Raw genomic sequence first — 20,427 nt, 5'->3', positions numbered from 1 at the left:
GAGGGGGGAAGTTCTGGGGACGAGAAATATGTCCATGGTTCTCTGTGAGTGAATATAACTGTTTGCACCAGCCTCACTGTTCACACTAGCCTAAATATTCACACCAGTGTAACTATTCACACTACTCTAACTGTTCACACTGGACTAACAATCCAATCAAGAAGCAATTTAGCACTTTCCGATTCGTACGGAGGTTGAACTCCTGTGTCCCCCTCAGGCCCTTTATGTGATGATGCACTTGCCTCGTTATCTGCTGTCTATAGCTGATATGCACTCCCTTCGAAACTTGACTGGGCTCTGGCCCTGTGACTGAGTTAATCTACGCATGGATTATCAAGGAAACGGCTTGCCAGTGATTTGAACTATCTCTGGCACACTTGTCTGCCTTGTGCGATGGCCTATGCTACCTGGAGACTCTGTAGAGTCCCCACTGGCAAGGATGCCCTTACTATATGCAGCTGCCAGACCTTGAACTTCTCATCCTTTCTGGCTGTGAGCCAAATGAACCTTTCCCTGTGAGTGTGTGAGTGTGTGTGTGTGTGTGTGTGTGTGTGTGTGTGTGTGCATGCGTGGTTGCGCTTGTGTGTGTGTGCGTGCATGCGTGCTTGTGTGTATTGAGACTGAGCATAGAGGGCTGTGCATGCTAAGAAAGCACTATATGTAACACCAAGTTATAGTCCCAGACCAAATAAAGCAAGTGTTATTTTTTTATGGCACACTCAACTAAGAGATGTGTGGTAGCTCTTATCAATAATCCCACCTCAGAGGAGGCTGAGTCAGGAGAATAGCAGTGAGTTCTAGGCAAGTCTAAACCATAGTGTGAGACCCTGTCTCGAAACCCAATAAATAAAACAAAGAACTCGGTGATGGCATTTTTTTTTTTTTTTTTTTTTTTTTTTGGAGACAGGGTTTCTCGGTGTAGCCCTGGCTGTCCTGGAACTCACTCTGTAGACCAGGCTGGCCTCAAACTCAGAAATCTGCCTGCCTCTGCCTCCCAAGTGCTGGGATTAACGGCGTGCGCCACCGCCCGGTGACAGACTTGTCTTGACCTCATCCTTCCTGCCCTGCCCTGACCAAAGCTGACCTCTGCCCTCCTCCCTCACTGCTTGAAGTCTAACTTCAAGTACATGAAGTCTACATGCAAATAGGCTTCTATAAGGAAGATGAGAGTGGTGACCCAGTGAGGCGTAGCATCTGTCTGTCTTTCCAGCAACATCCCCTCTGTTGGAAGTGGTTGCTACTACAAAGGCACAAAGAACCATTCCTCTGCCGAGAGAACTTACTTTCCAAAGAGTTCTTGGTAGTTGAGTCCTTGACATCCTTGTTGCTTCTGGCTCGCAGGTTCTGTGGAGCGAAAGGACAGACATGCTCACGCGGAGTGGCAGAAGCAGCTTGGACACAGCCCAACAGAAAGCTTGGGCTCCTCTCCCCACAGAGACCTTTATGTGTAGTGTGTGTCAGGGAGCCATGCTGAACCACCAAATGAAAACACGGGTCTACCAATTACCCGTGAACAAGATGAGCACAAAGGGTACCCCTTAGACCAGAGGTTCTCAACCTGTGGGTTACGACCACTTTGGAGGTTGAGTGACCCTTTCATGGGACCGTTAGAAAGTGCAGGTATTTACATTATGATTCATAACTAGCAAGATTATAGTTATGGAGTGGAAATGAAATAATTTTATGGTTGGGGTTATTACAACATGAGGAATCGTATTAAGGGGTCACAATAGTAGGAAGGTTGACAACTACCCGAAATGGTCCCTTAGGACAAGGTTCTTCAACCACTGTGGGCATTCAGAGGTCAGAAATTCCTTGTCCTGGGTGTTTGCCCTATGTGGCTGCCCTAAGCAACATCCCTGGTCTCTGTCTTCAGGTGCAGTGACAACCCATCCTTCTGCCAAATGCTCCTTTGGGAACAAACTCATCTATAGAGGAAGACTTCTGAGACAGAGAATTCTGCACAGGCAAAGGGCTTACTTAGAGCAGTTTAATGTCAGCTGAGGATCTGGTCACTCAGAAGAATCCTCGCTCACCTTTGGTGATGGCTAGTGCCGGGGGCTGGGGGCGGGGCACCACCAGACAGATAGTCATGTTTTACCTTTAGCCAATCTCATGAGTGGAAACGCACATACATACTGGCTATAACATGCTAATGGATTGCTTTATTATAAAATGAGCTACTAAGACAGAAAGCAAGGATTGTTAGTGGAATGACATCAGAGAGGTGTCTCGTTCAGTCAGAGGTGGGGAGATGATGTTAAAGCATCCCTGTGATGTGTAGTCTCTGGGAGGCAGCTGCTGCATCCTGATGTTAAACTCCTGAATAAATGCACACCCGCTATAGGAACAGGAACGGCCTCTGGGATCATGCTCCTAATCCTGTGCTACAACTAATGTCTTGGGACTGGTATTGCCTAGCTCACTGGGGACAAAGCCTGCTGTGCACTTGGGTACCTTTCCTCAGAGGTTAACAGCCCTTGCACTGGCTGTTCCTGCTCAGCTGTTCCCGGAAGGTATAAGGAGCTATGGACGCTAAACACGACTGCCGGGTGCTGAGTAACTCCAACTCTCCTGGACAGTGTAAGGCACAAGGTGCCCTGGCTCAAGGAGACTTAAGAGTTGAATCACACATCCCCCCACTCCCCTCTCTTACCCCTGACTCCAGAAGGCATCTTTATTGAACTTTCATTTATTATTCGGAGAGCTAGAATCCCACAGAAGGAAGATGGGCATCTCTGGATACCACCTCACACATCTCTCTAGCAACTGGTCTTGGGAAAGACTGACAGACCATTACCTGCCCTGCACTTGTGGGCAACCCTTCAGAGAGCCCCATGCCTGAGTACTGACAGTCCCAGGATGCAGTCCTCACCACAAGCACACAGCCTGCTGCTGTTCCGCCTCCTCCTCCTTCTTTTAAAATGATTTATTTTATGTATAACTACACTGTAGCTGTTAGACAATCCAGAAGAGGGCAGTGGGTCCCATTACAGATAGTTGTGAGCCACCATGTGGTTGCTGGGAATTGAACTCAGGACCTCTGGAAGAGCACTCAGTGCTCTTAACCTCTGAGCCATTTCTCCAGGCCCTGCTGCTGCTTCTTTAAGCTTCATTTTACTCTCTTTAGGCAGCTGGCATTTCTGCCTAAATGCCGAGGGCATTTTGGAAACACAGATGGATAACAGATGTTGTTCACATGGTACAAGAACCACCAAGGTTCGGAGAAAGCCACTGGCCTACACCTTGCATGCCAGTCTTGGCCCAAATCCCCACTGCAGCAGGTAGTAGGACCATGTGGACCCCTTCCCAGGTGTCATCCCACCACAGCCTCCTCCATCTTGGGTACAATTTTGTCTGGCTAGACTCAGACTTGGCCACTTAACTAGAGCCTGTTGTTTAAGAATCCAGGATTTTATCTGCTAGGGTCATTTGGGATTTTATAGAAATACTGAAGCTGATAAGGGTATGGGAAGTAGTTAGTTTAATGAAAAAGGCTAAGAAAAGGACCAAAGCCAAGACCACAGATGTCTAGATCATGCGATAAATGACAAAATAGTACAAAGGCCCTGGAACATGGATCAGGTATGACAGTCAAAGGTTTTCTCTCAGCAAGAGAAATCCAACTCAGTTGAGGTTCGGTCTTTTGCAGTAATGCTAAACACTGGTCCTCAAGGCCTGGTTGTCCCCAGATGAGAGAATCTTTCATATACACAATGGATACTATGTAACCTTGCCCTCCATGTTATCCCTGAGAGGTGAATAAAGATGCCTACAGCCTACTGATGGGCAGAAGAGAGACTGGTAGAGTTTAGGTTCCGGGTTTGGGGTCTGAAGAGGATGAAGGGAGAAGGAAGAAGGAAGAAGGTGGAGAGAGGAGAGATGCCATGGGGTAGGTGAGCTTGAAAATATGGCCATGAGGGCTGGCCAATTGGAGTTAAGAGCAGCCCAGATGGAACACAGCAAGTTATAACTTGGGGCTATTGATAGGGAAGTAGACATAATAGCACAGTGGGTAGATATCTGCCCAGCTCTAGTGATAATTAAGGCTGTTATAAATATAAAAGTTGTGTGACTTTTATCTAGGAAATGAATGATCAAATCAGGGTGTGTACTTGACATTTCTCCTCTTTCTTTCTTTGAGTATGCATGCCTGTGTGCGTTTCCCCTGGTGCTGCTGGTCTTGAGTTCATCCCTCACGCAGGCATATATGGAGGCCAGAAGAGAACGCTGAGCGCCTTCCTCCATTGGGCATCCCTTGAGATGGGATCTCTCTCGGAACATAAAGTTCTCTAGTTAACCAGGTTGGCTGACCAGCAAGCGCCTGCCTGTACCTTCTAACACCAGGATTACAGGCACACGAGGCCTTATTTGGCTTTCATGTAGGTGCTAGGGTTTTAAACTCGGGGGGTCCCACGCTTGCGTAATAAATGTTCTTACCCATGCGTCACCTCCCTGCACCTACACTTTCCTCTCTAACACTGCCTTTCTGCATGGAGATCTTTCCTCCCGGACCCCTTGTTTAATGCAGGAAAGAGAAGTCAGTCGCAGCTCTGAGCGAAGTGAGAATTATACCAAGGTGACAGTGACAAAAGCCCCCAAGAGAGAAAAATGTCACGTGTCTGTCACTGACACTGCAGAGATATGACAGGGAAGGGAGAAAAATCCTGTGTAGAGTAGAGAGATAGAGACCCACAGGTGATAACTGGCCTGGCTGCCAGCCTCAAGTGTCCTGTTTATGGTCTCTGTAACTGAGGCACTCTTTTAAGGCCTAGAGACTCACAACGTGCCATGGCTTGAGGTTTTAGTCTATTAAGGTTAAATGCAAATAGGAAGGAAGCAACCCTCAGGCCTGGGGTGCTACAGTCTGGAGCTTCCACTAGTAGAGGGCTACAGGAACAACAACTTTGAACCCTGGTGCTCAAAGACTGTTGGCAGGAAAGCCACAGAGCAGATGGCTTCTGCACAGCCTCTTGTGACAAGAATGCAGAGCAGATTCCATTGTGGTAGTTTGAGTGGCACTGTTAGGAGGCGTGGCCAGGTTGGAGGAAGCATGCCACTGGGGGCAGGCTTTGAGGTTTCAGATGCTCAAATCAGGCCCAGTCTGTGTGTCTTGTCGTCTGTCTGTCTCTCTCCTTGACACCTGTGTATTCAGATGTAGAACTCTCCGCTCCTCTTCCATACCATGTCCATCTGCACACTGTCATGCTTCCTCCCACAACAATAATGGACTAAACTTCTGAACTGTAAGCCAGCCCCCCCAATGAAATGTTTTCCTTTATAAGAATTGCTGTGGTTGAGATGTCTTTTCACAGCAATAGGAACTCTAACTAAGACTCCCATGATGGGACACAGGGTAGAATTACAATAACGACAGACAAGGGAGCCAGGATACATGGTTGCTGATGTTTGAATGTGTCCTCCAAAAGCCCATGAACCAGTAACAGGAAACAGGAAGCCCTACTATGCATGTTCACGGCCTACTATGCATGTTCACGGTGACTGGAGCTGGGATCTTTGATGTGAATAGGATTAGATAAGGTCACAAAGGTAGACCTTAACTGATCTGCTTGGTCTATCCTGACATGTAACATTCTGTCGTAATACAGCAAGACACTCAACAGATGTACCTCAATGTGGTGGTCTGAATATGCTTGGTCCAGAGGGTGACATCATTAGAAGGTGTGGCCTTGTTGTAGTGGGTGAGGCCTTGTTGGAGGAAGTGTGTCATTGTCGGGGTGGGTTTTAAGACCCTTTTCCTAGCTTCCTAGAAGCCAGCCCTCTCCTGTCTGTCTTTGGATAAAGATGTAGAACTCTCAACTTCTCTTGCATCACGCCTGCCTGGGTGCTGCCCTGCTCCCATCGAACCTCTGAGTTCAGCCAGTCCAATTAAATGCTGTCCTTATAAGAGTTGCCTTGGTCATGGTGTCTGATCACAGCAGTAAAACCCTAACCAAAACACTCAATGTGACCAGGCTTCTCAGTTTCCAACCACAGCTGAATACATTTCTATTCTTTATAAAGTACACAGCCCTGAACACTTTGCAATAGATTAAGACATCGGTGGGCCTCTGGAATCAGGCCCTGCCCCTTGGGTAACAGCACTGTCAGGACTATTCCTATTGAATCATGACAGATGTCCAGCCATGGAGCTGACCCAGAGAACTCTGAGTCAGAGCTGGGGTTCATACCCATCCTTTAATCTGCTCTACTTTGTTCTCCCAACGACCGTCCCACAATGCATCACGCATCGCATCGAGGGAGTGGGAGGACACGGTGGGAGTCAGCAGTACTCTGGCCTGCACGGCAGCGTCATGGCGCTTGCTCATTACCTCAGAGATTTCTGCAAACTGAGCGTTGGCCTGACAGCACTTCTCTGCAGTTTCCATGGCCACTCCGTAGTTATCCACAAAGGCTCGGTACACACCCAGCTGGCTGGCCTGCAGGGAGGAAGGAGGAGGGGGTGAGACAGAGGTGGGATAGGTGGGTACCCACTCCCTACTGTTCCAAGGATTGGGCTCTCTCGCATAGCTCTGGAAAAATCCCAGCTATGGCAGACAGCGCGAGGGCTGCAGAAACCTGCTCTTCCGAGCTCCTCCTCCCACCTGCTTCACCTCCCCACACACGGAGCACGATCCCCTCTCCTAAAATGACACGTTGAGAAGTGAGTCATAGCCCTGGACAGGTAATGGCCCCCTTTGGAGCTCCTTCCTATTCCTCCCACTCTGCTTGCATAAAGGATGCCGGGAGCAGCAGCTTAAACTTGAGGTGAGCCTCCAGATGAACACGCCTATGCAGGTGAAATGGAGGAGGCCACCCTGGCCAGGGTCCATGGAGTCTGGGTACCATGGTGCTAGGCCCATATCTCATCCTGTCAGGCAGGTGAGGAACATGTCTGGCTGACTGGAAAGAGGAGTTCTGACTGTTAGCTGCCATTCCTAAACCTCACAGGGGGCGCCCGGCTCTCACATATCCAGCAGGTAGAAGGCCTGCCAGCCACAAGGCGAGAGGCATATGGTGCTGGTCCTTTATTCAATAAACAGACATCGATAGAGGTTTCCTTCACTGAGCTCCTGCTCCCGTATGCACTCAACTAAGCACAATTTCCATGGGTAGATGGAAGGATGTGTGGCCTTCCCATGATCATCTCTGGGTCTCACATCATTTAGAGTTAGCGAGGGAGAACAACCTAGTCTTCACAAGCAACAGCATGCGGACCCAGGGCAGGCGTGCTGGCTAGGTCTGAGCCTCCCACAGCAGCTGCCCCGGGGCTAGAAACCCGGAGCATCTGCTGTTCCTGGAGCTCTCCCTGGGTTCAGCATACATTTCATTCCCACGTGCATTTGCATTTATATGCTGTGCGGCATGCTTGAATCCCAGACCGTCCTCCACTGAGCAACTCTAAGACTCGGGATACTCTTCCACTTTGTCTTCCCTTTTGGAGGCCACTGAGTGAGGGCCTCCCGGCTGCCAGAGGGTCATGACGGCCTCTCTGGGAGGAGTCTGGAGCATTTCAGCTGAGGACCACTTTTGTGACTTTTCTTTCCTCTTGCCTAAGGGCTTACTTCTTCCAGGCATGAGAAATACTAAAAAATTAATTCTTACGTTTTTGGCAACCCAACGCTGGAACCGAATGATAACAGTAAAAACGGAGATTGCCAGTATGTCATTAGTATGCCGTGGGATGGACACGGATCCCTACGGTAGTCATTCTGTACCAAAAGGACGGGAGGAAATATCTGTCCAAGTCAAAGTAACCTGTCCCCTTCAGAAATCGTCAGTTCTAGGAACTGACACAGATAGAAGGAGCCTAGAGACATCATAGCCAAATACACGCAACACTGGACAGGCCTGGATTTTGAATCAGACAGGGATTGGGGGAGAGAATTTCAACTACAAACAAAACCTCATACACTGAGAATGAACTACAGGAAATGGGCACAGTTGCAATAACTCAAGAGTCCAGGGCTCTAGAACAGGTGCCAACAATGGAATAGGTACAGAGAACTCCTTGGGTCCTAGGACTCCCGAGGGGATTCTGGGCTAGCCTTGCTGTCGTCGGAAAGGGTGGAGAGTAAGGCTGTCTGTCCTGGGAAGTCCTCAGCACTCAGCTCAGGTTAAAAACACATGAGATAAGCCGGGCGTGGTGGTGCATGCCTTTAATCCTAGCACTCGGGAGGCAGAGGCAGGCGGATTTCTGAGTTCGAGGACAGCCTGGTCTACAAAGTGAGTTCGAGGACAGCCAGGGCTACACAGAGAAACCCTGTCTCGAAAAACCAACCAACCAGCCAACCAACCAACCAACTAATCAAACACATGAGATGCTCAGCAGACGGAATGGGGATTAACTCCCCTGCAGCATCTCATACATGCAGACAGCTGAAGAGCAACACAGAAACCATTATGTTCCAGCATCCCTGAGTTTTAGAAGACTGGGAAAGAAAAGTCCCTGAGTGGTTTCCAAATACTATTTTAGGGAGAGTGCTGGGTGTGCCGCCCCTCCCCCAAATCAGCACTACTCTTTGCTTTTCTGAAGGCTTCTGGTTGAGTCTGCTCTGCAAGGTTTAAACTTATTGACACATGGCAAGAAGAGAAAGGGAGAAGAGACCAGAGAGATAAGGAGAGCCAAGAGGACAGCCACACCCTGGACTGGGGCCAGTGGCCTCCTGCTACATAATCCTTTACTCAAGATTGAAACATTCCATTCTGCACAGAGTTCCTGGAGTAGGAAGGTAAACAACTCAAAACAGATTCAGGAAGTCCCTGAAACTGACCAGATTCACTAGGCCCCCTTCTGCCAAAGTAAACAATAAAAGCTGAGTTTCTTCTCTCAGACAAGCCAAGCTGCAAAGACTGTTTTTGAGACCAGACACAGAGCAGCTGCCTGGAAAAAAATCAGAAAACAGACAAGCTGCCTGGAAGAGGTTTAGAGCAACTGAGGTACCCTAAAAGGACACTCTGGGAACACTGGACAGTGTGTTCCAGGTTCTTAGCTTTTGTGAGCTCTTACCTGTGCTGGGCTGGCTTTGGTGATGCAGCTGTCATTGAGTCATTTCTGCTCCTCAACCAGACTCTTGTTAGTCACCCCTATAAAACTCCCTGGTTCACCAAGATGGACTTTGGTGATATCTATACTTTGGTTTGTTGTGGGATCTCTATCTGGAACAAGTGAGGCAAATAGGGTGAGTAGGGCGTGTGTGTGCATGTGTGTGTGTCTCCCCAGGAAAAATTTTGTCACACGATATCTGGATGTATGGTACTCAATAAGGTATGTAGCTATGGGTCATCTTCAGGAACCCTGCACTTACAGGGACTCCGCCTTTGGATCACTATCAAGCCTGAAGAACTTATTTTCTGTATGAGGAGAAGGTTACAAGCAAAGTGTGTGAGTGTGAGTGTGAGTGTGAGTGTGTGTGTGTGTGTGTGTGTGTGTGTGTGTATAAGAAGCACCAACAATCTAGGAATTAGGATCAGCCATCTTCAGAAACAGACCAGGGCCAGCATTAACTTCCTGTGGCTTTTCTAGGAGGGGTAACCTCTCTGCTGGGCAGTTCTGCCAGGAACCCCCTCTTTTCCTCTTCCTACCCTGTACTAACATCTCCCTGGGTACCTGGCAGATTTTTGATCAGTTCTAATCTACTGAGGACTTACAGAAATTCTAACCTGCTGTCTAACTCCTCTTGTCTTTTGGATTAACGGCCCCTTATGCTAGGCAGATGTACCCCTTTATGGCATATATAAACAAAGGACTCATTTAACCTTCCTGGTACAATCAATCTCTTTGAAAACAGTACCTGCCTTACAGGGCCGCCCCAGTGCAGGTAAGATGGTGTATGCCCCCTGGGCACACCATCTGCCCCTTCAGATCACAGTGGGACCCAGCTCTGTAGGAAGCAGCTTTGCTCACAGCATGTGGCTGTCACCTGATCCAAGCTTCTCTGTGGAGGTTCCTAGCTTCACACACTCCCTCTCTTTCTTCTCTTATTTACCAAGTTGGCCTAGGTTGGTCCCCTAAACTCCTGGGCTCAAACACTCATTGCTTCAGCTTCCCAAACAGCTGAACTGACATTTATATACCTCGCACCCAGACTCCAGCTTTGAATCACCTCGAGGCCTAATCCAATGTGATCACTATGAAAATAGCTGTTGTGCTGTATTGTTGAGGGGACAATACCAAAGAAACGCATATATGCAGCACATGCATAATTCTTTTTCGACACTTGGATAGTTCAATGTGCAGATGGGAAACCTGCAGATACAGAGGCTGACCTGTAACTAAGTCCCAGTGTGCTGTCTGTCATGTGTAGTCACCTCTCCACTAAGAGCCCAAGTCTGGCTGAGCTGGGCAGCAAAAACATTTTGGTCCCAAAGGCAACTTGATCTGTGTGGACACTGGGAACGCCAAGCAACACTGTAGGGAGCCAAGATCAGGACAACACACTTACTGGACTCCAGCTGGGCTGGCCACGTGTCCCTCCACCTCACCCTCCCAGAGGCCTGCCCTTTGGCACCAAAGGTACTCAGACACACCCCAGGCTCTCCCGATTGTCTCCTGAGTTATCTCCCTGTGACACATGTCCAAGGGACAAACCTAGTCCTTTGCCAGCTACGGCCACAGCCGCAAGCGCCAGCCTTTCCAAGCCACTCACCAGCTTCTGGAAGAGGTCCCCTACACGCTGCTGGTGGCTCCACTGCTGCACTCGGGGGAACAGCCCATCGTAGAACTCCTTGTGGATCTCGTAGAGCTCAGGCACTTTGAAGAAAATGGTCTCAATCTGCTGGCTGGTCAGCACAGGCTGAGAGGTGGTGGCAGCGGCTTTCAGAGGCTTCATGGGCTGGAGGATGGCACAGGTGAAATGGCTTCATTCATTCATTCACCTACCTACCTACCTTCATCTATCTATCTATCTATCTATCTATCTATCTATCTATCTATCTATCTACCTACCTACCTACCTACCTACCTACCTACCTACCTTGGTGTTGCAATCAGGTGCAGGTAGGAGCGTGGGCACGCTAAGAAAGACTAGTACTTTCCCACTAAACTACATGTCATCTCTATCATTTTCAAATTCCAATTGGAAAAAAAAGATTAAAAAAAGAGAGGGAAATCTTGACAATCGAGGTCCTCGGTTAGTATCTCCCAGCCCCTAGAGGAGTTCAGATCTAGACTGAGGTATGAGGTGAATTCCAGCGGGGTACGCTCACCAGCAGCAGGGCCTCCAGATGGCTCAGGTACGTCTCCTCGCTGGCCAGGATTCCGGACAAAACCCACTTTCTCATCTCCAGGCCCTTTTCCAGATCCAGCTCACTCTGCAGGGCAGAAGCAGAGACATCAGCTCCCTCTGAGGACAAACCCCCCAGAGACAGCCTACCAGGAAGGAAGAGGGAGGTACTAATAGCCCTGGCACCCATTCAGCCAAGCACCTGTAGTCGCTAGATACTAAAGTCTAGAGGGCCATCCAGTCAAGGGCCTCCCTTGGCCCCCACAAACTAGGAAATGGGAAGTTTCATGCTGAGCAGGCTACAGGGCCTCCTCCCCTTCTTGCCTTGTGCCTGGGACCAAGGAGTCTTGATCCACACATGGAAGGAAAAGGAGGCTCTGATCCAAAGTAGGCGTAGCACATGGGAAGCCCAAAGGTAGCTCCAAGAAGGGTGAGCTGGGGTCTATCAGAGCCTACTGCCCGGCCATCCAGATTCCTGCTATCAGCAAAAGTCTGCTGCTCCTTGCCTGATGTGTGCCTCAGCAGGATTCCCTGACTGTCCCTACCCCCTGGACCTTGGACCAACCAGGCCCCTAGGTAACACCACCTCCTCCCTCGGCATGCTGCCCTTCCTGTGACTGTGACCACTGCAGCTGTGTGTCATAGGCTCCTGCTTGTTGGGACAGGGGTAGGGTGGCCCCCAGGCTCAGGACTTTTGCCTGATTCTGCTTTCTTTTACTGGTAGGAGGGACCCTCTTACAAGTAGATTCTGGACAAAGTACCTAAGTCCATCAATTTCCCAGATAAAAACAATGGAGCTCTGCTGTTGACATGGTTGGGGGGCACAGCCTGCATAACCTGGGAGACCATGAGCCGATACCAGATTATGATGGCACTGTGGATTGCACCATGTCATGTCATGTCCTCCCCCCCCCCCCCCCCCCCCCCCCCCCCCGTTCCTACGTCCTAAGGCCCAATAGCCTGAGGATGTGACTGAATTAAGAGAAGCTGAAATGAAGACAGGGGGCGGATTCTAAGCCAGCATTCCATAAGGGCTGGACTATGTGTCTGTCACACAGAGAAGACGTTTGATCCAAGAGTAGTTATGTATAGCTATTCATTCATAGGTTCGGGAGAGAGGACTCAGAAGAAAACACCCCTGTAACAACTAGACCTCAGGGCTGGAGAGATGGCTCAGCGGTTAAGAGTACTGACTCCTCTTCCAGAGGTCCTGAGTTCAATTCCCAGCAACTGCACGGTGGCTCACAACCATCTGTCATGGGATCCAATGCCCTCTCTTTTGGTGTGTCTGAAGACAGCCACAGGGTACTCCCATATATTAAAAGATAAATATTTTTAAAAACAAAACAAACAAAACAACCCAACAACTAGACGTCAGCCTTGCAGCCCCAGCTCTGAGACAGTCCATTTTTGCTGTTTAACTGGAGCAGCTTGCGGTGCTCTGTTATGGCACGCCTAGCAGTCCAATAGTGGTGGTGGTGCCAAAGGCAACAGAAAGCGCTGCCTGATTTCCTGGCCACTCCCTGCTTCTCTCCCCAGCCACGAGTGATGTCAGAGGTTGGCCATGCCCATGGAACCAACCATTGTGTGGCACCCGGCCAATATGCCCCACCTACAGGCAGAGGCAGATGCCAGTTAGGGGAGGAGCCTGCATCCACGGAGGGTTTTGTGATGTTTAAAGGTCCCGCCCACTCCTGTTCTAGTTTCCTAGCCCAAGAGCCAACTCTAAACAGCCCTATTACTCCACCTCCTGATTAAAACAGGAGTGTTGACCTCTCTGCCCCTCTCCATGACTCATTTTCCTAAATCATTAGATGAAAAATGTGAGCAATGCTGACATTTGCAGCTGAGAGGTTCTCTCCTGAGAGCTAGTAGGCAATCCTATGCTCTACCACATCCAAATCCCCGGCCTCTACTTCCCACATAGGATGCCCACAAATGTCTCTGCATAGTACCTAGGGCTTGTAGAACCCCTAGTGACACTGACTGGGTTCAAGGAAGGACCTGACTGAGGATAGCTCAGGCCTCGGGGACGCTCTGCAGTTGGACATTAGGACCCCACTATGGACCTTGTGTCTTAATAACTCTGCTGGTCCTTTCAGCTCCCTAATCTGAAAGAGGGAAATATTTCATGGTATAGACTGCAGGTTCATCAAGAAGAGCCCAGAGTCAGGATTCAGGGTCAGAGTTGCAGAACCAGGGTTGTCCAGGGAGCCTCTGGCCACAGGACTTTATCACCTTGACATAAACTGTCTGTTGTCCTGCCTGGATCCCTAGGGCTTGTACCCCATTGCCACTGGTACATGATACATGGCGTGTGTGTGTGTGTGCCCATGCCTAAGCTGTGACAATGCAAATGTGTGTAGGTGGCAGCCACCACTCCAGGGAAATAACCCACCCAGATGGGTCCGTGCAGGTAACACCAGACAGTGCCTTCCACAGATAGGAGCCTCCAGGGCATAGCTGTGCCTGAACTTGAAACTTCCCGTGCTTGGAACACACAGTGCTCAATTAAGACTCATCATCAAATCTCAAAGACCTGGCTAGGTCTTAGTTTGGGGACTCATCTTTATGAAAGAAACCCCAAGGGTTCCTTCAGTGTCTCAGTGATTTAGCTGGGAAGCAAGCAGATCCCAGAAATCCAGGACTGTCAGCTGAGCTCCCTAAAGGCAGGGAGATGGGAAAATCCTATTGTGCCACTCAAGTTTGATAGGATACTGCCCCTGGTGCCCAGATATTCAAGATCTGATGGAGTGGTGTTCACTTCTTGGCCCAGTGTGATGACAGGTGATCAGAGAAGCAGCCTCCGTTTCTCTCTGCACACGCCTCCCACTGTGACTATATGATGCACCTATCCCACGCAAGGGAAGGGGTTAGGGAGATGGCAGGCCTTTGACAGTGGCAGCCGCCCCCAACATGTAGTCCTCCTTCTTTTCTAAGAACAATCTTGCTACCGTGAGCTCCAGGGAGATAGTGGGGCGCTGGGAGGTCAGCCGAACCGGCGGTGTCCCTGCCCAGCCTAAGATGCTGCTGCCTGCATAGATGGGAGCGTCTGGTGGAAGCGTGGTACCTCATTCCACCCACACAGTTTGGAAAGCTAGGAGGAAACACTGTGCAAGCAGAGGATACCCAATCCAGTTTCCCTTATTCCGAGGGTAAGGCCACCTGGCCCTGGGATGGTGCTGGGCTTGATGGAGACAAGACATGAGGAGTCTTCTTAGAGAATCTTGGGGATCAGAACAGTGCTGAAGGCATCCCACAAGCAGCAAGAGAGAAGAGAGCAGAGGACAGAGCGGGCACTGGCTGTTTACAACCCAAGCTGCACGCTCAGCCTTTTGTAATCAGGGCCCTACAGGCAGGGAGGTTCCTCCTAGGACAAAGCTGCAGGTAAAGGGCAGCTGAAAGCTGACTAAGAGGTAGCAAGAAGCCCTTATGCCTAACTTATGTCTGAGTTCAGAGACAGGAAACTAATGATGGATAGAAACAAACTGGACTCATGGTAACAAAGCAACAAATGTCACCAATGCCGAACCTTAAGTTAAGAGACAGGCAACTAAGAATAGTAGAAACAAACTAGACTCATGGTAACAAAGTAACAAATGTTACCAAGTCCACAGGTGAGCTGAGGCTGGTCCATTAGTAGGTCTTTAAAGACTCTTCCCAGGGGAGTTCACTGACCAATGAGGGTGCAGCGTTCAAAGTCAGCACAGCTGTTGATCAGGGGCTCTCTTCTAGTTTGAATAGTATCAGGGCTCTCTAAGTTATAGGCTAGATACTGTCCCAGAGCCCAGATTGCAATGGCTTGTAAGCCCAATTTGCACAGGGCCCAACATTCACAGGTAAACCAGTCCTCCAGAAGGGGTGATCCCAGCACACAGAACTGGCTCTATTCGTAGACACTGTCTCAACAAAGCCACCTGAGGTCTTCTTGCTGCTGCCACGGTAAGGGGTGCCAGGTCTCTGCCCCACCCCAATTCAACACCTAACTCCTTGGGGTGGATGCTCACAGAGAACCCCTGAAATCCCGAAGCTCCACCTAGCTTGTGTGTTGCCATGGAATCCCCAGGGAAGTTCTCTTAATGCTCAACAGCCCAAAAGGTACCAGGTTGGCAGCAGGGAGCAAACCAGGGTTTGGGAGGCAGAAGAATCTTAGGCAGCAGTGAAGGGTGTTTCTGGCCTCAAATCCACCACATTCCCTAAGGAACCTAAGAAGAGACATCAGAAAGCCAAGGGTGTGTCAGTCACCAGAGCCAAGATGGAATTCTACCCTTAGGGCTCTAAGCAGTGGAATAAGCATCTATGCAGAGGCTCCTGGAACAAAACTAGATGACATGTCATCCCTCCTCATTTAGAAACCTCCTGCCACCTCCTTTGGTGGAATGCCTGGTAGGGAGGGGGATGCTGTAGATGCTTTGTGCAGATGTGCAACATCCTGCAGCAGAAGACATGTTTTATGGACCTCCAAGGAGGCTGGAGAAGGGAGACAAGGTTCTGCATGGAGTCTACGGGGGATGAGCTGGGTACTTAAAAGGCCACCGTCTGCATCGGGAGACCAGCAGGATAGAGGCCAACCTGGAACAGGTCTGTAACAAAGAAGTAGGTCAGCTTGCCCTCAAGGTCAAGAAGGAACGAACATTAAGGCTTGGTTGGGTAAAGGCAGCTCTCGGGAGATGGATGGCTAGAGATGTAAGCCACAATGATAGGGTCCAGCCACACAAGCACACATGCCACACACATACCACCCATGCACGCACACCACACACACACACACACACACAAACTTGTTACGGGATAAAGTGCTCGTTTGCTCACGACCACAGTCCATCACTTTGCGGAAGTTAAGGTGGCAGGAACACCAGGTAGCTAGTCGGTCATATTACATTCAGAATCAAGAGTAGAGAGAACAGTATGAGCATGTGTGCTGGTGTTCCACTTGTTTTCTCCGTCGTATACCAAGCCTGGGGAATAATGCTGTTCCTAGCAAGCAGGTCTTCCCACGTGAATGAAGATAATTTAGATACCCCTCCCCCTCAGACTATCCTAATCTAGAAAGTCCCCATTGAGACATTTTCACCGTGTCAAACTGACCATTAAAATCACCATGGGAGGTGTCCCCACTCTGATGGTAGGAAGAACATGTCCCTGCCATCACTGAAATAGTTACCTTCAACAATGCCCCAGCCCACAGGACCATGGAATGGCTCAGGGCACCGTGCTGGCTGGGCAGATTCACTGTGGGAACTGCTCTGTCAAGCCTGCAAGTGCCTCGGGGTGAAGTTCCCCAGAGAGAAGGCTGGCCCAGACAGTATGCTACTTGGGAGTGTGGCAGATGGTCTCTCAAATGTTCCACTACTCGTTAGCCACATGACCTGAGAGGAAGCCAGCAACTGACATCAGTTACACTTTGGTGACGTGGAGATGACAGGAAGATAAGTTCCTTGGGGCTGTTGGTGAGGGTCAAGTGCAAACTCACTGGAAAGATCTTGGTCAAACAAAGCTACTTGTGAGGACCTTCTCTCTTGAAAAGGGAGTGAGTATACCCCTTGAGTAGAGGGCCCGGGTTGGCATTAGCCTAGCTGAGCACTTCAGCTAGAACCATGTAAGTCCTGCTTGCTTAGGTAGTGGCCTTTGGCATGGCTATTCTCAGCCTTACAAACACAAGCCACCTCCATCCCTAGGCTCAGTTTATAAAGCAGCCGGTGGCCTCTCTGTGAAATGTATGCAGAGGGCTGCCTCCCTCTACCTGATTCATGACAAGAAAGGAGTTCTCTATGATTCTCTGATTGGGCCGTCATGTTGCTGCATGTCCCCGAACAAGGAGTTGTTTTCAGGACATGACCTCCTCCATGAAAGCAGTGGCCTGGTCCAGAGCAGAGCTTGGTGTCCTTGGCGAGTGTACCTCTGGGACTCACCACTTTGGTGGGATCCAGGGCGCCTGAGGCCAGGCTGCCTCTGCCTTTGCTGCTGAGGTGTGGCGAGGAAGAAGGTGAATCATCGATGTAGGGCAGCCCGTCCTGGTGCCGGCGCTGTTCCTCAGCCTGGTCTGCGGCACAGCCATATCCAGGTGGTGTTCCAAACGAGGAATCTGTGTGTACAAAGGAATGACCCAGGTTAAAGAGAGCCAAAGGGGGCTGTTTCAGGGGTGCCTGTGCCCCACCTGTCCCCACTAGGGCCCAAATCGATAGCATCTCTGTCACACACAGGCATCTCTTGGAGACTCCAGTCACTCTCAAGACCTACTACTAGCCAAAGGTGCAAAGGGAGGGAGGTGGTCAGCTGTGGTTTGTATCCTTGGAGCCCTGACTGTCCTTGGGAAGTGGGTAATGTAGGGGACATAACATCTGGTAACATCTGGTCTCTGTAAAAACACATACACATTCTTTCCTAGCACACAGCTCCTAAAATCATTAGACTCTCTGAAGTGATAATTACACGCTGTATCAGTGAGATGACTGAATGGCTCAGGATGAGGGCGGCTGCTGGCGAGAGTAGAGTGGAGGACCGACCATGTAATTAGAGAGTTGGGACTTTCGGCTATGACCCTGGCCCTCGAGGAATGAAAAAGGGCTGAAGGGTGAGTTATCATTAGAGGCCAGTGACATAACCAGTCATGGGCATGGAAGGAAACCTCTATAGAAACCTAGAAGGCAGGGTTGGGAGAGTGTCTTAGCTACTGAACACATAGGAAAACGCGCTAGGCCACCCCACTTTATTACATGCATCTCTTTCCTCCTCCTCTTCTGAGTTGTGCATCTTTTTTTTTTTAAAGTTATATTTATTATTATGCATAAGTACACTGTAACTGTCTTCAGACACACCAGAAAAGGGTGTCAGATCTCATCACGGGTAGTTGTGAGCCACCATGTGGTTGCTGGGATTTGAACTCAGGACCTTCAGAAGGGCAGTCAGTGCTCTTACCTGCTGAACCATCTCACCAACCCCCGTTGTGAGTCTTTTTTAGGAAACTATTTTCCTGCTTTCTGCTACCAGCCCTTCCTGCATAACTGATAAGAGTATGAAGAAGGGTTTGTGAGAGACACCGTCCCCCTCCACTTGTACAGTTAAACACAAACATGGTTTTCAACCACAGGCTTGAAAATGGTGGAATGTGGGGTGGGAGGAGTGGTGTTATGGGGCTGAGCCCTTAACCTATGGGACCCAATACTATGTCCTGGAAGACAACATCAAAACTGACCTAACACTGTGGGATACCCAGATGACATCCACAGAGAACGGTAGAATTTCTTGGTGTGAATGAAAATTCTGCATTTGGTCACGGAAGTATTCTGTTGTGGGTGACGAGAAGACAGACACACGGGGGATTATGGGTAGGAGACCTGGGCTAGGAGAATTCAAAGTTCAAGGATGTTTTTGTATGGTCCCCATACAACTACCTATGGGGATATGATGGGCAAAAAGACCAGAATCCTCTGAACTAATTGTTGGCGAACCCAGGAAAAGCTCATCAGGACCCTGGCCTGTTGCCCCGGGCTATGATCTGTAGTACCCTCTTGCCAAGCCCTTCCAGTAGACACTCTGAAGCAAAAGGCAACTTACCCTTTGCATCAACAACTTTATGCAGACATCTAGGACACGTGGTGGGTTAGCATGACAACCCCAGACAGTGCTAGATACCAGACCAGACATCCAAGCTGGAAAGCCTTTGATGGTGTCAGCGTATGGGTTGCACACACCTTTACCCCCAGCATTTGCAAGGCAGAGGCAAGTGGGCCAGCCTGTTCTACAAAGAAGTTCCAGGGCAGTCAGGGCTACAAAACAGACCTTATTACAAAATTTAAGCAGGGGCTGGGCCTGGCTGCACTTCAAAGCTGCTCGGGTGATGCTGAGAGTGAGGAACACCTGTGAGAGGCAGAGGATTCTGTGACATCAGCTCTGCATGGATGCCTACAGCTTGCAATAGTGCCTAGCCTGAGACCTAGCATGCCAGCCCAGGTACAAGAACTAGCAACTCGGAACCAAATCTCACCACAGTTAATTGCCACTTCAGGATCTATGATCCTAGACTATAGTCTGGAGCCTTCCCCCAGAACCCTGCGTACCAAGAGCTGACTCTACCTTGGGAGAGGGGCTGTCAATCAGGAACATGAGGCTGGCCATCTACAGGAGCCTTCCTTTATTTTGGAGCAGTACCTGGCACGGTACAGGTGGCAGGCATTACCAGGAGCTCAATTTCCTAACAAGAGCCTCAGCTCTTGCAAGAAGCAGGGTGAAAAATACCGTTTGCTAGGTACTTCCCCCAGCTCTTCATGGTGTTGTAATCTTTTACACATTCTATGGATGCACGCCGACACTTTGGTGGACATGGACTTCCAGTCTGCCATTTTTAGCAGATAGGAAACAGAATTCTGAAGCTTGACTACATTCAAGTCCACCTATGACCATTACAATCTAAGAACTTTAAGATGGAGATAGATGCTTCACCCATGAGTGGTGACATCTGACAGGTCCTGGGGGTATACACAGCGTTCCTGAGATCCACACACAGGGAGGTCAGGGAGCACGGAGAGAGAGCAGGAAGGAGGAGGAGGGCAGGGAGCACGGGGAGAAAGCAGGAAGGAGAACGAGGGCATAAAAATGTATGAGCCTAAACCCTATTGGCCCTGGGTGTTAGCCAAACATGTTCCTAACGGAGTTTAAATTGGTAGGCTTAAAGCAGGCAGGCCCTAGTTCTGGGGTGTCATGGAGGCATATCTTTGCCGTCTCTGTGATGTGTGGGGTTAGACGGCAGATGTAGGTAGATCTACCTGTTCTGTAACCACGCAAGGGAAGTGGTCACTGAAGGTATATAAGATAGATATCAAACAAACTGGAAGGAAGTAGAAAGTTGGAAATCGTGACTGAGACTCAATTAGAAGGGTGACTGAGTCCTGCTTTTAATGGGAGGAAGCCCACTTACATGAAATATGAATGCTAACATAGTATACAATTGTAATCAATGGGCTGGGACAGAAAGCCCGCCTAGTGTGTGCATGACCCATGGTGCATACATACACACATGTGCATACATACATGCACAGTAGCAGAGACTGTTGGAATAGGCCTTTTGGTCCAGTGCTGAGGAGGCTAAGGCAGGGTAATTATAAGCTCAAGGCATGCCTGAGCTTTGAGGTGACTTCAAGGCCAGTCTGGGCAGCTTAGTGAGACGTTATCCCACAATGAAAGGTGAAAAGGGGGCTAGAGA

At 49.5% G+C, this 20,427-nt stretch overlaps 1 protein-coding gene across 3 annotated transcripts in view; it reads right to left on the bottom strand.

The window, feature by feature from the left end:
• Bcr (BCR activator of RhoGEF and GTPase) overlaps positions 1–20,427 on the bottom strand; it is a 124,364-nt gene that overhangs the window by 42,590 nt on the left and 61,347 nt on the right. For 2 of the 3 annotated variants that reach the window (XM_006513060.4, NM_001081412.2), the window contains exons 2-6: positions 17,138–17,310; positions 11,209–11,313; positions 10,650–10,835; positions 6,333–6,440; positions 1,284–1,344 (exon numbers count right to left, since the gene is read on the bottom strand). In XM_006513060.4, the coding sequence (XP_006513123.1) occupies positions 1,284–1,344; positions 6,333–6,440; positions 10,650–10,835; positions 11,209–11,313; positions 17,138–17,310 (633 nt within the window). Of the gene's footprint in view, positions 1–1,283; positions 1,345–6,332; positions 6,441–10,649; positions 10,836–11,208; positions 11,314–11,549; positions 12,412–17,137; positions 17,311–20,427 lie in introns of those variants that run through there. The other variant, XM_006513061.4, reaches the window with a different exon arrangement.

The sequence above is a fragment of the Mus musculus genome, chromosome 10 (assembly GCF_000001635.26).
Source record: "Mus musculus strain C57BL/6J chromosome 10, GRCm38.p6 C57BL/6J".
Classification (NCBI taxonomy): domain Eukaryota; kingdom Metazoa; phylum Chordata; class Mammalia; order Rodentia; family Muridae; genus Mus; species Mus musculus.
This window is presented reverse-complemented; position numbering and strand designations above follow the sequence as displayed.